Source organism: Vulpes vulpes, chromosome 2 (genome assembly GCF_048418805.1).
Source record: "Vulpes vulpes isolate BD-2025 chromosome 2, VulVul3, whole genome shotgun sequence".
NCBI lineage: Eukaryota > Metazoa > Chordata > Mammalia > Carnivora > Canidae > Vulpes > Vulpes vulpes.
The window spans coordinates 89,351,227-89,367,808 of NC_132781.1; the positions used below are offsets into that span (position 1 = coordinate 89,351,227).

A 16,582-nucleotide genomic window follows, 5' to 3' on the forward strand; every position below is an offset into this window, starting at 1 on the left:
TTTATTATTGTAAGTTTGGAATAGTGTTTTAATTATTCTAGATCCAGTATGATGTAGTCATATCACTTAGCACTAATTAGCTTCAATTCACCTTTTTAACCTGCAGTAGTAATTAGTTTTAGCCTGCTTGAAAAATGTGTATCTATATACATATGTAAAGATTATTGTGGACATGGTTGGAGTCTTCACATTCTGTAGAGTAAAAGATAGATTGTAAAAATTACATCCAATAAATCATAGGATTAACTGTAGTGCAAGGCAATTAACTATAGTTTCAGCCCTTTTTATGTAGTTATTTCTCTGATCAAACATGAAATTCACTGAAATTCTGAAACAGGGCTAAAGAAAATTATTTGATAGTTCGTATATGTAAATTAGTAATTAGCTTTGGAGTTAATAGCCTTCAGTACTTTTAAAGAAGTAAGCCCTGTCCATGTTAATGTTTATAAAAAAGAACATGACTTTATATGCTATTGCCAGTCAGGTAAAGTCGGGAAAATATTTAATTTGACAAACTCACTTTTACTAAAAGGAAAAGAGCACTATTGCAATTAAAAAAACAATACTGTTGATATCTAGAGTTTAATTGAACACATAGAATAACTTTCATAGAGAGAAGGCAGATTTGATAATCTAATTGAATCTTGTGCTTTTATTGTGTTTTAAATGTTAGATCATAGATAAAAAAGAGCTTTTTCCTTTTTTTCTTTTATTTCCCCCACTATGTGACATCGATCCTACCAAAGTAAACTAGAAAACCTTGCAACGCTAAATTATTAGCTAGACATCAAAGTACCTTCTGGTCTGTTGGTCTTAAATCTAAAGGAATAAAGTGTATTCTAGATCCTTTCCACGCTGCAATATTGGACAATGAACAGATTTTCAGTTATTTTTCTCTCTTCACTTCACTTGAATTGCTAAGTTGATCATGATTTTACAGTGCAGTCCAAATGTTTTTGGTAGAGCCACAGTGGCATTTCAGCAAAGATCATCTGTCTAGCCATAAGCCTTTCATAATGAAAATTGAATTCCATTTCCTTTTGCCCTTGCAAAAGACATCCTCTATTTTTTTTTTTTTTTTTTTTGGCAAGAGAGGTATCAGTAGGCAGGAGTAGGAAAATAGGGATAAGGAAAATAGTATGATTATGATTTTTCCCTTTATTTATGGATCTAAGGATCTGTGATGATATTTGGGAGGTAAATTTTCTTTGTGAAAGAAAAGAGAGTGTAAGAAGAGAATTGGGTTTCTAACAGTTTAATCCTTGAATATAAAAAATGAGCTAAGTATCCTAATGACTTGAAAGATTTACAAAGAGCTTTAGAATATTATTTTAAAATCAAAAGATGTTGATTTTGTGTGTGTGTAAATAAGACTAATTTTTTTTGCCCATACTTTATAAAGAGAAAGGCGTTTTTAATTTTCATCCCTAGTAAATGCTGTGTATCATGTCAGAGTTCTCAGTAACCCTCATTCAGGAATCTTAACGTTTTACTTAAGAAAACCTTTGTTTAAAGCTTGACAAACAATGTACTAGAATGTATCATATCCATGTTACAAATTCAAAATCTCTTTCTGTAAAGGACCAGCTAGTAAATAATGTAGGCCTTGCAGACCAAACAGTCCCTGTAACAATGACTTAGTTCTGATGTAGCATGAAAGCAGCCATAGAATATATATAAACAAAGGGACATTCCAGATTTGGCTAATGGTTGGCTGATCCCTCTTATAGATTCACAAATTACAAATTTTGACCTTTTTGTATAACTTTTTACTATGAAGATTATTCAACCATACATAAATACAGAGGCAATAATTCATTGATTTCCTGTATACACACAATACACACCATGGCCAAAATGTCATACTGCAGTGTTACAATTTCAGAGAGAAAAGTAGATAGGTAAGTCTTAAAGTATGCTTACAAAATATCTGTTGCTTTTTTATATTTTCCTCATTTTTTTTCACCAGATTTGCCTTTGTTTATGTAGACATAGACGTTTACTTTAATGAATACTCCTCCTATTTCTGGATTTCATTATTAAAATGTTTAGCGCTCTGAGTACATTAAGTCAAATCTAGCTAACTTTTCATAAAGAAAAACTTAATATACCTAAGTGATGTTTTTATGAAAATCTTTACCGGAAGCATGAAATCTTTATTAGAGAAATATAGATAGATATGACTATACACACACACATATATATATATACATACACATGTCTTTTGTGCTCCCCCAAAAGTGCCAATATCTGCCTTAAAGTGTTTATAGAACTCAAAATGCAGCTGGTAGGTTATGGAAATTGATACACATGAGTTACTCCAAAAAAGATTTTCCCAGTGCTAATTTTAGGAAATATTAAGTCACTGTTCCTGCCTGCAAGTGATCTGTTCCTGTTTTCTTTGACTCCTTGATTTCTTACTTTTTGTTTAGTTCTGGAACAAAATTCATTTTCCTTCCTGTGACATGACTTTTATGGGTATTTAGAACATGAACTTATCAAAAATTATAGTGCTATCTAGAGGAAAAGATTGATCATCTTGGAAGGAAACTTTTTCATGTGAATTTTTGTCATAAAATAATCAAATATATATAATTCTGCCCTGAGAAAGTTCAATAAATCATCTTTTTCTCCCAAGCATGATAATTGATGGGATATTATTTCATTAGAATCATCTGTCTGCCTTTCTGCCTATATTACATTTTTGACATATTTATTCTAACTTAAAAACTGCTACCCCACTGTGAAAATTAGCTGAAAGATGTAATGTAAATGAATCTTAAAGAAGTAATTCTTGTTTTGACTCTCAGTTTACCTTTTATTCTGTTTTCTACCGTGAGCCATGCTAAGCCCACGTCATAATTATTTGCCTTCTAGGTGATAGCGTATCAAGGCTGCTGCTTAATTATTGATTAACATAGGGGCTGATGACCCCATGCATAGATAAATAACCTGTTCTCTTCGATCTTCCCGTTTTTTCATACCTGCCTTTTTAACAGTGTAAGTGACAAGCTAGTTCAGAAACCTGGGTTTCCCAGGTGGTGGTGCAGAGCTGGTGTTTGGGTCATCAAGAGGCCAACTTCACGTACTGCTGAGTGCTGAGTCAGGCAGTGATGGTTGAGGCTGTCTTAAGAAATCTATTTTGATTGCCTTCTAAAACTCAAGACCCCTGCCCTACATCTTCCAGAAACAGAGCCAAATTGTTCATTCCCTGAGTTCTCCCCTGCCATCCTGCTGAAAATTTCTTCGTGAATTCTTAAGTTTTCTTCCTCTGCTCATTCCTTATTCCTCAAGCAGGTATTATTTCTGAGCCTGGAGATCCACATACTCACATTCAGCTCTGTAGTCTTTCCTTTCTTGCTACCTAATGAGAACCCTTGCATAATTTCTTTCTGTGCAACTCTTGCATTGCTCTTGCCATCATAGAATATAGGTATGTCCCAGAACCAGGTTTCTGCCTAGTGCCAAGGTGCCCTTAAGTGTATTGGTGACAAGTAGTCTTTTGTACTCTATGTATCTACCAAGCTATGTGAACCCACCATGTAATGAGGAAAAGAATTCATGGAACTCCTTGAGATGAAAGTTGAATTTTTTCTGTAAATAACTTTAGACTGCCCATAAATGATTTTAATTAAGTTACAAAGCTTACTCTTGGTTGCTTATTTTAGCTTTCTCATTATTCCTACTTTTCAAGTGAACTTCTGGGTTATTCTGGTTCTTTAGGTTCTTTACATACCTGGAGCACGTGATGTAACCTAAATTATTTCTTGAGCTAAAAATGGAAAGAAAGAAAAAAAATGGAAAGAAAAAAATCAACTAAATCTGATATATATTTGGGAAGTGTTAAAATTAGTTACTATTACTTTCTTTTTATGACATTTCCATCTACACTTTAGAACTCAGTGAGTGAGTGATTTCCACAATCTGTAGATATCAGATGAATATATAATATTCATTATATTATTATATATGCATTTATAATATTCACCACTGTCTAACTAACATGTAATTTTTGTATATCTCCAAGGTTCCCCCAGCAGAGATGTAGGACCTTCCCTGGGTCTGAAGAAGTCAAGCTCATTAGAGAGTCTGCAGACGGCAGTTGCTGAGGTGACTTTGAACGGGGATATTCCTTTCCACCGCCCACGGCCACGGATAATCAGAGGAAGGGGATGCAATGAGAGCTTCAGAGCTGCCATCGACAAGTCTTATGATAAACCCACAGTAGATGATGATGATGAAGGCATGGAGACATGTAAGTTTATAATATCTGCAAGAATAGCAATTATAAATGACTCTATGGAGCAGCAGTTCTTAAAGTATGCTCCAGGGAACCCTAGGGGTTCCCATTATCCTTCAGAGGAATCAATGGAGTCTAAACTATTTTCATAATAATAAAATGTCATTTATCTTTTTACCCTTGTTCTCTTACAAGTACACGGTTGGGTTTTCTAGCAACAACCAGTCATTTGATATTGCAATAGATTGAATGCAGAACAGATAGAAGAATCTGTATTTTCAGCCACATAGTAAGGGATTTGCTAAAATGTAAAACAGTGCCATTGTTTGTACTCACTGTTTTTGGAAAATACAGTTATCGTTTTATAAAAATGTAATTTCTGTTAAGATAAATTTTGATTTTTATAAAATAATAGTTTTAGATCCTTTCAATTTTAATTCAGTAAATATTGATAGAGATAATCCACATACAAATTATTTTGAATCCTTACTAATTTTTAGGAATTTAAGGTTATCCTGAGACTAAAATTAAAACCACTGGTATAATGTGATAACTCCAGCAAATATATACAATGATCTGTGATTTTGAAAATGTATTTTTGTTTTATTTTTATCAATTACTCTTGCTTTCCTTTATCTGAACTAGCATATTTGTGTATGTATATATTTCAAAATCACAAAATATTTTAAGCCAAGATTATTGAAAGTCAAATGTTAATATTGAGCAATAGGTTTTCCATAGAATATTGAGAAAAAAAGTAACATTTAAAAATATGTGCAGTGTTATGGGGAAGCTGTCTTTATAGTTAAACATTCATAAAAATAACCATTCCATTTGCTTTAAAAATCAGGAAACAACTTCAGTAGTATATTTACTTATAAGAGAAAAGCCTCAAGAGTCCTAACAGTAAAACCTGTTGATTAGCTTATATTGTTCATAATACCACTTTATATTTTAGTTTTTAACTTCAAATGTGACTCTATGCATCTAACCTTTGTTAGAAAAGTTAAAGACACTGCTGCTCAAAGTTCAAGCAAAGACCAGAGATAATTTAAGTGGATTCTAATTTACTTGCAATTTAACTTTCAGGTAAACTGCTTCTATCACAAATACCTAAAGAAGGTTGTGGTGAGAAAGAAAAGTTTAGATAAAAATCACATTCTGAGGAGACTTAAAGTGAAATTATGTCATTTTGCCTGTTACATGTAATAATGTGTTCCAGGAAGATGAATCCCACTACCATAACAGCATGCAAAGCAAAACTTGGAGAACTGCTATACCCCACCCCACCTTCCTGGCCCTTTACCTAATTCTCCGGCTCAAGCTGAATGGAGCTTTTTACCTCTATCCAGCCAGTGATTTCAAATGTATACAACCTATTCTTGCCAGATGAAGAACATATTGTATATTTTTGCTGCCAAGTCTGGGCTCCAAGATCCTGAGTCATACGTAATTTCCACCCTCTTGAGTTTACCTCACTGTATCAGTGGTTCCTTTCCAGCTGACCACTGTGGCTTGTGTAGCCCTACTGTAGAAGCATCTTGCTTCTGTCTGTCCTGGGTATATATTTAATACGAATATAGTACTCTGGCCCTCCAGTAGTAGTTCTTTTTTAAAGCTTCTACAATTTATGATGCTTTTGAATTTTTTTTTTGTTCTGGTTAAAATGTTATTTAAATTCACTCATAAAATGTAATTTTCTCACTTATAACATTCATTTCAAAGGCATCAGGAGATGGAATCATATCAATACAAGGCATGTTTTTAATCCCTATAGGGACAGCCTTCAGAGTTTCTCACCAGGGTGGTTAGACAACTAAGTTTGTCCCTATATGAACATAGTTTCCCTTTATAATTTGAAATAACTGGCTTAAGTACTTGATATTAAACCTTTTTTTAAAAAGATTTTATTTATTTATTCATGAGAGACACAGAGAGAGATGCAGAGACATAGGCAGAGGAGGGAGAAGCAGGCTCCCTGCAGGGAGCCCGATGTGGGACTCATCCCAGGACCCCAGGATCATGACCTGAGCCGAAGGCAGATGCTCAACTGAGCCACCTAGGGGTCCCTATTAAACCTTTTTCATTCAGCTGCCATTGAGATAAAAATAAGCAGGTAGATAAATTACGTTTTAAACCATAGGTTAAGTTCTAGACGAGAAATGGGAAAGACCTTTGTGATGTGTGCATCTACAACCACAAAGTCCTGTGTTTTCCCAGAGTCCTGATTTTTATCATTTTTCTCCCTAGACCAGTCTGTTGAACTCAGGATACAAAAAAAGAAAGAGAAAGAGAGAAGGAAGGAGGGAAGGAAGAGAGGGAGGAAAGAGAAAGAAAAAAAGAGAAAGAAAGGGAGGAAGGAAAGAAAGCAAAGCAGCTATTACACATTTCAAGCTTTTGCAGCCTGCATTGTTGAGATTGCATCAGTGGAGTGGAGTGGCCACTGAACTGACATTCAGGCAACTTGCATCCTAGTCCACATAATTCTGATAATTTTGGGCTTATGGTCAAACTACCTAAAACCCATGAGCTTTAAGTTCCTCATTGTGAAACAAGATTTGGACAACCAGGTCATTGATTTTCAAAAATGCATGTCATGACCTCTGGCTGGGAGGGGAGCTCAGCTGGGAGCCCAGGAGTTGGGGGAGGCTGAGTAGCTGGGACTCTGCAAAGCCACCAGCCTCACCCTTCACCCTGCTGTCACCCCTCTGTTGTCTTAGCACTTGTGGGTTTTTAAAGTAACTTCTAATACATTGCGGTTCTCTGTAAAGTTTAATGGTAATAAGGCATAGTTTGCTGCAGTTTTTTAGAAAATTCTTAAAAAGCTCTGGTTTAGATGATTTGCATGGTTTCTGAGTTCCTTTCTGGTTTTAACATTGCAAGATTCTGGATACCCGTTCACTTACCGGCCTAAATCCTGTCTGCTAATCTCTCAGCTTCTGTAGGGCCCACAAGGGAAGATAGCACCATGTCTGATCTAGTCCTACAGAACCTGCCTCTCTCTCTGTCTCATGAATAAACAAATAAAATAGTTTTAAAATAAGTAAATAAAAATAAAAATCAGAGTCCCTCAGGCTTGTGCTACTGCTGGTGTTCCTTAGGCCATCACCGTGGCATGTGGCTGGAGGCAGAGAGGGCATCTGTGGCCCGAGCTGTGAGAAAGGCCGGCTCCCTCAGCTCCTCCCTTGGTTTCCTGGACCCTATGCTTTTCCGAGCCCGGCTACAGGATTCTCGTGGCCTGGTCCACGCACTTTCTGCGGTTGGGGCCGCCCGGCATCCACCTTGTCCTGTGTGGCTGAGCTCCGCATCGCGGTCGAGGCGGGCCCCGTAGTGCGGGGCAGACAGGGCTGGGGCCTGTGGCAGGGCCGCTTTCCCGGCCGGTGCACCTGGCCCCTCCCTGCTGAACAGGCCCCGAGAGAGGAGCCCTGGCTGCGGACAGCCCTGTGGGTGCTGGGCGGCGCCCTGGGCGGGTCGGGCAGTGGTCCGAGGGCCGGAGCCCAGGCCGCCGGGCGGCCCCGTGCCACACTCCCCTGTCAGATGCTGAGGCACGGGCGGGCTTGGTTGCTCTTGTCAGTGTGATTGGCGTCTCCCTGGCGACTGGATTTCAGGCTCGAACAGGCTTTCCTGTCCTCAGCGGTGTGGGCATCATGGCACGGGCGCCGCAGAGGGGGCCAGGGACTGGGGGGGCTCCGTGTGGAATCTGGTATCTGTCATCTTCTGTAACACTTCCTTTCTTCCTGCGGAGATGGCAGGAGCCAGCGTTTTTGTCTCTCATTTAATCCATCTGGCCTCTCCATGTTGTGTGTCTGTCTGGATCAAGATGGAGCTTTGTATTCTGGGACCCATTATCTCCGGGGCCCTACCTGTGCTTGACAGGTCAGGGCATCTACAATCTGCTCCCTCTTCTATGCAAATTACCTACCCTGCCTGGCTCTCAGCAAGTGGCTTCTACATCTCCCATAATAAATCAGTTTCTGTTACTACTGAGAAAACACATGCAATAACATTGCTTTGTTTTCTTCTTGAAAAATATATGGTCCCTTTTTTTTTTCTGTTAAAATTTGCCAATTTTAAGTCTTACTGTCAGTGCAGAAACAGCTTTTTGTTTGGGTCGGGAGGTGAAACACCATATGAAACCAAATACTGTCTTATTAATTGTACCTACTGATTTTTAAGATAGATCTAATTTATAATTTTAAATGTGAAAACAGGGAGGCAGATTGCTTTTGAGTAGCTTGCCCACTTTCTTATAGTCTCTCTCATCAGGAGATGAGAAAAGACATTGCTCCAGAACATACAAAACTTAGGGTAACCATGTGAGATTTGAAGAAAGTAAATTTATGTTAGTAAATCAGCTAATATGAGAGAGTTTGGGGTAATTTTTTTGTTTATTAGTTATAAAACAGCTTATTGCGGTTGATATCTCAGATTTTCTGTAGTCAGCATTCTACACCCTCATAGCCACTCCTCAGTACTACCTATTTGAGCAAAATATGCAAACTAGGTCTAATTTTATCTTAAGCAAAGTCCATTAGATTATAGAAAATCTGCTGTGCCAGAATTCAGGATGTGGGTTTCAAAGTCAAAGTACTTTATACAAGAGTACCTATTTGATTAATATAGATAATCAGATGTCAATCTATAAAAAAATTTGTTCTTAAAATGCTAGGAATAGGAATAGCCTGCCCTCTTTTTTTTTTTTTTTAAGATTTTATTTATTTATTTATTAGAGAGTGAGAGACAGAGCATGACTGTGGGGGCGATGCTGGGGCAGAGGGAGAAGCAGACTCTCTACTGAGCAGGGAGCTCGATGTGGGGCTGGATTCCAGGGATCACAACCTGAGCTGAAGGCAGCTGCTTAATCAATCCATTGATCCATCCAGGTGCCCTGCCTGTCCTCTCCTTTTAAGCCATTTTGTATACTTAAATATCACCTGCAGTTTAAGAAAAAAAAAAAAAAACTTTGATTAATTTTAGGAAGTTTCTCAACGCAATATGAGTGTAAGCATGTGAAGTCGCCAAAGCTATTCCTCCTATTTCTTTTTGTAGGTGAATATTAACTTAAGCTAAAAGTACAACAAAAAGTCACATCTGAAGTATTTGAATTATAGAATCCTCATTTTAACCACTTTTTGATAAGGAAAAAGTATTTACATAGTTGACCAAGGGCATACTTGTGAAACTGAATCATACTGAATGCATACTTTCTGATTCATAGTCCTGTGACTTTTTCTAGAATACTAAACTTCCGAATGGGAAAGCCCCTACACTAAAGCTACTTTGAAGTATTTAAGCGTATATTCATGAGTTGTGGCACCTAAAATCTGATTTTTAGGCTGTAAGTTCCTGAGGGCCATGGGGTAATTCAACCCAGTGGATAAACTGATACTTAAGAAGTAACGTGGTTAAGGGCTATCATAGTGCACAGGTTACCATGGCACCAAAGTTTGGGGTACCCACTTAGCTTATGTGGATTAGAGCAGAAAGGGAGGTAGGGGGGAGAAAGCTTCCCAGAAGAGGTGTTAGTGGAGTTGAGTGCCATTGCTTGAGTGGTCTTTATCTCCGTGTGTAGGGACAGAACATACAGAGTGGGGACCTTCTCTGGATTGCCATAGTTGGATTAAGGTTGATGTGTATAGTGCAGGTGACAGCATAATGAGGAATAAGATTTAAGTGAAATCAGGAGAAAAATCGCAGACAACTTTGTTGAAATTATTTGCATTTTATATGAAGGACCTTAAAGTATCTTTGAAGAATTTCAAGTAAGTATGATTGCTGGGGTTGTAGGATCGGGGATTGCTATTGGGGATGGGGTGGTAAGTGAGCCGTACTGGTGCCCAAGAAAATCAGTTATATACTAGTAATGCAATAATCCAGGTGAGTAATGCTACTTGGCAATGCCAGAGAAAAGGAAGAACTGCATTTACACGCTTAGCATCTCATAAAGATAGATGATGATGATGTGATTTTTCTCATTAGCGCTTCCAGGCTCTGAAACTTAGAATCATCATCGTACTGTGCAATCACTCCATTACCAAGCTTTCTTAATTTTTCCTCATGAAATCTACTAATTTCATACCTTCTGTTCAACCTAGTCCAGATCCTCATTATTTAATATCTGAAGTTATTGTTAGGATCTCCTAATTGGTCCTGCATCTCTAGATTTGCTGAGTAAGCTCTGTAATCACATTCTTATTCTCATTGTCCTTCAAACCCCCTGGCTTGTTCTTGTTCAGACTTGTGTAATCTCCATAAGGTGTATCTTCTTACTACCCCCTAACTTTGCCTCTACCCTCTTATGTGTACATTAGATTGTCTTCCTTCTTCAAGAAACTTATTCCCAAGCAATCTGGTCATCCTTTGACTTTCTAAAGTGCTATAGAATGTGTCTGAGACTTACAGTATAAAACATTTTTTAACATGAAGAAGTTTTTGTGGATTCCTTGTATGGACTGGCTTGATAGTTACAACACTGGCTTTTGGGAGGTAGACACTTTGATTTCTCAATAAGTAACAAAATAGAGCCTGGCTAGCCATCCACTTCTTTATCACATTTGCACTTTGTTGAGTTGCTATTTATTTTTGTTTTTGTATTTTTTTTTACTTAAAAGAGTAAGAGCAGTAACCTGGAATTTCTTTGACACTATAAATAATATTCTGTGTATTGTTGAAACCTAGTTTCGACACCAAGCTCAAAAATAAATTTTTAGTGGAAGTTCCAACAGTAGAGTTATCGGTGCTACCGTTTGGTTGTGTAACCAATCCATTCGGTCTGTTGAAAGGAATGCCTTCAGCTTCACTATACATTGTCCCTATGGACAGGAAGCAATATCTATTGTGCACCATCATTTGAATGTAAAAATCAATTAGATGCTCAAAGTAAATGTGCAGGGTTTCAGAAAATTGAGGGTATGACCCTCATTGTTCTGTAGCATTCTCTTGGGAAGGGAAGAATAATGGAGTTGATATTTTACCAGTATGTTGAGCATTTTACCTGTTTTGTTGGAGGGAGTTTGGAAGATAAAAGTAGAAGCCCAAAATGGTTTTTGGTAGTTAAGTCTTCAGTTCTTTGGAAGAGTGATCTTAATTGTTTTCACCCTTCTAGCTACTCTTCATTTGAACATAAACAGTTATTGTTGTTTTTTATAATGAATTAAATATTTTTACATTAGAGTATTTTTGGAATCATCTATTTGACCTGTCCTCCAGTTGCTGAAACCACTCCTGTGATAGCACTGGTAAATGTCACATGTTCCTTCATATCTTTCTCTCCTTTCATAGTCAGATTCTTGGTTCTTTATTACATCAGTTATTATTCCCACCCCACATTTTAGAGTAAAAGCTTTTTAATTCTTCATGTTTCAGGTTTCATGGCAGCTGTTTTTTTTTTTTTTTTCAACATTTTGAAAAAGTTTTCCATTGCCAAGAGCTCATCATTCCAATGTTAAAAGTCAGAGTCCAGAAAAGCAGATCCTGTTATTCGACACCATCTGTATCACTAGCTGTTCATTTTCCACATCTCTCTTCTTTTCCAAAGTCAAAATATTCAACTAAAATAAGAAACAAAAATAATTTTTATATCCCCAAAGTTCTTGAATCCTGCATAGGATTTTGCAGTGCTTGGGAGTCCAGGCTTCATGTATTTTTATTACCTTTTTTTTTTTTTTTTTTTAACCTAAGATGAATCAGTAGAAATTGGTAGGGATAAGTGGATTTGCTAAGTCTAGTGAAATTTTCCAATTACTAATGTCTTGCTTGAACATACTCATTTTTAGTTTTAAGAAGATAAATTCCTGAGACTTAGTCATCCTGTGTATAATTATTCCATTTAATTCTTTGTCTTCTAAAATAAATTATAAGTTACTCAATATGTGGTTCAATCATTAGGTATTTCTAATACCTAAGATGTTCCTTTATAAATAGGGAACAATAAAAGATAGTTTTCCATATGATTGATTCTGTTCAATCATTCTTATTCAGTCAACAAATATTTAACGATGCTTCTTTGAGCTATGCCCTCAGAGGAAAGGACTTATTTACTGGTGATTAAGAAGTAATATTATCATTTTTGTTTTGTTTTCTCTGTTTATACCTATTGAACAATTCATTTAACTCTAGTAGCAAGTCTGAACAAATCATTTAATTCTAGCAAAGTTGTCACAGCTATCAGAATTATATTAACTTTTAACTCTCATACTTGTGATAGACTTTAGATATTCCACAGCTGCTCTAAAGTTTGATTTATGCAATGTACCTATTAGGATGCTTTCAGCTGCATTTAATAGAAAATCCAACTGAGACCAACTGAAACCATGAGGAAATGCACTGTCTTACATAGCTGAGGTCTGGAGTTGGGCGTCTTCAGGGACCATTGATTTCATAGCCCAGTGGTGTTACCAAGAGCCATCATCTTCTTGCCCTTTTGGCTGCACTAGCTACAGTTCAGCTTATCCAGAAGGTAATTGCAGAGCTTAGATGCCTTTTACTTTCTTCCAGAAGGGAGTGAGCTATCTCCCCAAGGATGGAAATATGCCTATCCAGGCAGAGGGGGCCATGCTCAGACTACTAACACTGGACTATTAAATCAAGTGGCAGGCATCCATAAGTTGGTCTAATACTGAATTAACCTATTAGAGCTAGATTGCTTCCTGAACATGATCAACGATCCATTAGAAAGAAAGGAAGAAAATGATTGTGGATAAGCAACCAACGGAGACCATTACAGTATCTACAGTAGCAATGGGGGGAGAAAAGACAGAAAGACTCTCAGGAACATGTGGTTTAGAGTCATTTTTTTATAAGATTTTATTTATTTATTTGAGAGAGAGAGAAAGAGGGAGACGGATTGAGAAAGAAGGAGCAAGGGAAGGGGCAGAGGGAGAGGGAGAGGGAGAAGCAGACTTCCCATTGAGCTGGGAGCCTGACATGGGGTTTGATCCTGGAACTTAGGGATCATGACCTGACCTATGCAGATGCATAACCAACTGAGCCATCCAGACACCCCTCAAATGAATTTTTGTTAGGAAAATGTTTGTGAGGACTAGATAGAAGTATTTATTTATAGTGGAAGCTGCAGAACTTTTGAATTTCTTTTGAAACCTAACGTCATTTCCTCCATAATCATTAACATATAAGTGCCCAATCTTTTCCAAACTTCTTGGTGACCCAGTCCTACCATGATACCTTGCAGAATTAAGTAGCTTAATTTGTAACATGGACTAGAATTTTAATTGAGCTGCATTTGCATCTGTTAAAAACATGGTAATTAGGTATGTTTTAATTGCCGAATGATGGTGCTGCATTAAAGAGAAATGAGCAGCTTCACATTAAACCTTCTTCAGAAAGAAACTTTTAAAAGTATCTGCCTTCACAGGTAATCATGTGGGAAAGTTTAGTGCATAGAGCAGGTTAAAGTAGGCAGGAGTGTTAGTCAAAAATAGAAATTTCTATTTGTTTGGAAGGAGATAATCATGTTTCTTTGTGTAGGCTATCTGCAAAAGGAAATCAAATCATCTGTAAGGACCAAAATTAAAGAGAAGAAATATATAACATAGCATTTAAAATAGATCATCTAAATGTAAGTTTGTAATTAGTTCTTGTATTATAATTTACAGCAGGAACACAATTGATCAAGCTATTTACTGCCAGTACTTTTCTTACTTGAAAAATTGTTTATATGATTTTTTTTCTATTTTCTTTAAGTTTAAGGGAATAACAGTATTTTATGTATCTTATTATAAGGGTGGTATTACATGCACAAAGATTGTAGAACTTTAAAAAAATAATCTGACCAGTATTATCAGTGACCTCGAATATACATGTTTAAAACAATTATACATGTGTAGCCAATTTATTTAAGCTTTTGATAACCACCATAATTCTGCATGGGGACAAGGTAAAATGAAAGGTTCTTACTTTTTTATATCAAATAATGTTAGAGTTCGAAGTATATATACTATGATACTCTAAAAGAACATCTTATGTTTGTACATTGGAAGCCACATATTGCTAAATATTTTTAATTAGTTGGCATTCAGAGGGATTAGTTAAATCAGTACACTCCCAGAAGAGTTTCTGTGATAATGTATTATCTAAATTAGAATGTTCAGATTAAGCATAAAGAATTCTCAAATGTGCAAGTATCATTTTAAAACAGTCCACTTGCTCGGAGCAGGAAACTGAGCTAGGATGTTTGATTTTATAAAATGAGGTTACAAAACTCGGAGTTAATAAATAATTTAATACCAATTTTCTCTGTTTCACTCAATTTAGAAAATAAGTTGTATTACATACACCAGAAAATTATTGGGAATATGAAAAGAATTGGCAATAAATATGAATTCAGCATATAGTCAGTTGTGAAGACACTGCCTTTATTCTGTTACCAAGCCAAGAGCAGACATATGCCCCTTGTACTTCTGCCAAAACTATTAGGCAGAAAACTAGCAGAACTGCTACTGATACTTCCATCCATGATTTATGATAATGGTTGCTGTGGAAGACTAAGTCATTTACATTTATTGAGCTCATTTTTTTGTTTATAGTTTCAGTATTGTAGAGGGTTATAAAATCCATTAGACAACACGTATAGCACTAACAGTAATCGCATAAAAAGATACCAGAACCTGCTTAGAGCTAAACCAAGTACAGTGAGCCTTCCTGATGTTGCTGTTGTTGAGGTGTGGCTAGTTTTGGCGGGCTTGATTAGAGGGAAGTAGGTATTGTTCTGAAACTAGAGGAATGGCAATACCTAGAGATTGGAGAAAAGTTTGGTTGGGATAAAGTTATGAGTCAGGTTTGCTGGTAGTCTTTCATCTGCTATCTGCGTGTGTCTGCCTAGCAGTCCTCATTTTAGAAATTTAGAGACTAGAAGGCAGACATGTAATCATATCATTTAAGAAGTGCAATGATAAAAGTTTGTTACAGAGAGTTTTGGAAGTGTAGGTAAAAGAGGTTTCGCTTGTTGGGAATTTTAGAAAATTCATTAGCATCCATTTATCTATCTTGAGTGTATCAACAGACCTAGGTTTTATAGTTCCCAAGAATTTCTGAGAATTGTTTTATAATGATTTGGATGATTATCTCACAGTTGAGACCATACCGGTTTCCCAAAGCGTTGAAACAGCAGTTGGCAATCAGGTAGGGCACAACCATGTTTAAAGGTGTCAGACTAGGTGCTTCAATCCTGCTAAAGCTATATTTATATTTTCTTAGGAGATTCATATATGAAAAGGCTACCTATAATAGCACATCTTTGGGTAGTTGACCAGAATATTCTTTCACTGCTCTGTGTAGACTACAAAAAATTATAGCCTTAAAACTCAGCATTTATTTGTAAGGCTAGGGATTTTCAATAGCAATGCCCATCTGAAAGTTTTAACAGGCTTTCTGTATCAAGTCTGCACCATTCCTATTTGTATTAACCAAGAGGAAAAAAAAAAACAAACAAATTTTTAAAAGTCTGCCGCATCCTTTGAAGCAGGAAAGTGGTTCACAATTAGATAACCAGTGCAGAAGGAGACCTTTCAAAAGTCATTTCTGTGGTTCCTGGCCAGTCCTACAGTTTTGTGTACATTTGATCTAGCTTCTTGAGTGATTTTATCAACATGAGCCACAAGTCATGGCATTGAATGAATATGTAGGATTGACAATAGGTTTCTGAAATATGGTGCCGACACCGGGAATTATCTTCTAGGCAGACTGTGTAGTGACTGGGTGATAGATTACCTCGATGTGTGTTGTATGGAGCATGGAATTGAACAATCACAAACAGCAGAGTTGATGAAAGAAATGCATGAAGGTCTTGCTGAAGTATAACTGTATGGAACATAATACTAGAAAGATCCCTGGACTGGCAGTATGCTACCCCACACCTTTCTCAGCAAGAAATGGAAAATGTTGGACTAAATGACCTCTGAAGTATGTTTCTGGATTTAGATGTGGTGATGGTTTTATTCTTTAGCTATTCTAAGGCATGACCTGCTGGCATGAGAAATATATTGACTCATGTTTTTAACCAAATGTGTCAACAAAGGAAATTGTACACTTTTTTTTGTATTTTGCTAATTAGCTGGCATTGTTTTAAAAACTGTATTAATTTGAAGTGGTCATACCATATTGATAATATTTTTTCTCAGATTCTCGAGGGCTTAACAGCAGAACACTAAGATACCAAGTTTGTTTTAACTGGTCTTATTATACTTTGGTATTGTGTATTACTAACTCAAGTGTCCCTTGGTGGTGGAGAGGCAAGACTGAATTTCACTTGAAGATATATTAACTTGACTTAGAGGTCAGTTCTTTGTGAAATATTGGGAAAAGGCTTAACTGTTCTATTTGGTT

General features: G+C 36.7%; 1 protein-coding gene across 50 annotated transcripts in view; it reads left to right on the forward strand.

The window, feature by feature from the left end:
- Positions 1–16,582, forward strand: part of PARD3 (par-3 family cell polarity regulator) — a 646,585-nt gene that overhangs the window by 434,644 nt on the left and 195,359 nt on the right. For all 50 annotated transcript variants that reach the window (XR_011999915.1, XR_011999914.1, XR_011999912.1 and 47 more), the window contains one exon: positions 4,028–4,255. Coding sequence is in view for 45 of the 50 variants with exons in the window: in XM_072749213.1 (XP_072605314.1) it covers positions 4,028–4,255 (228 nt within the window). In the remaining 5 variants the exon portion in view is untranslated. The remainder of the gene's footprint in view (positions 1–4,027; positions 4,256–16,582) is intronic.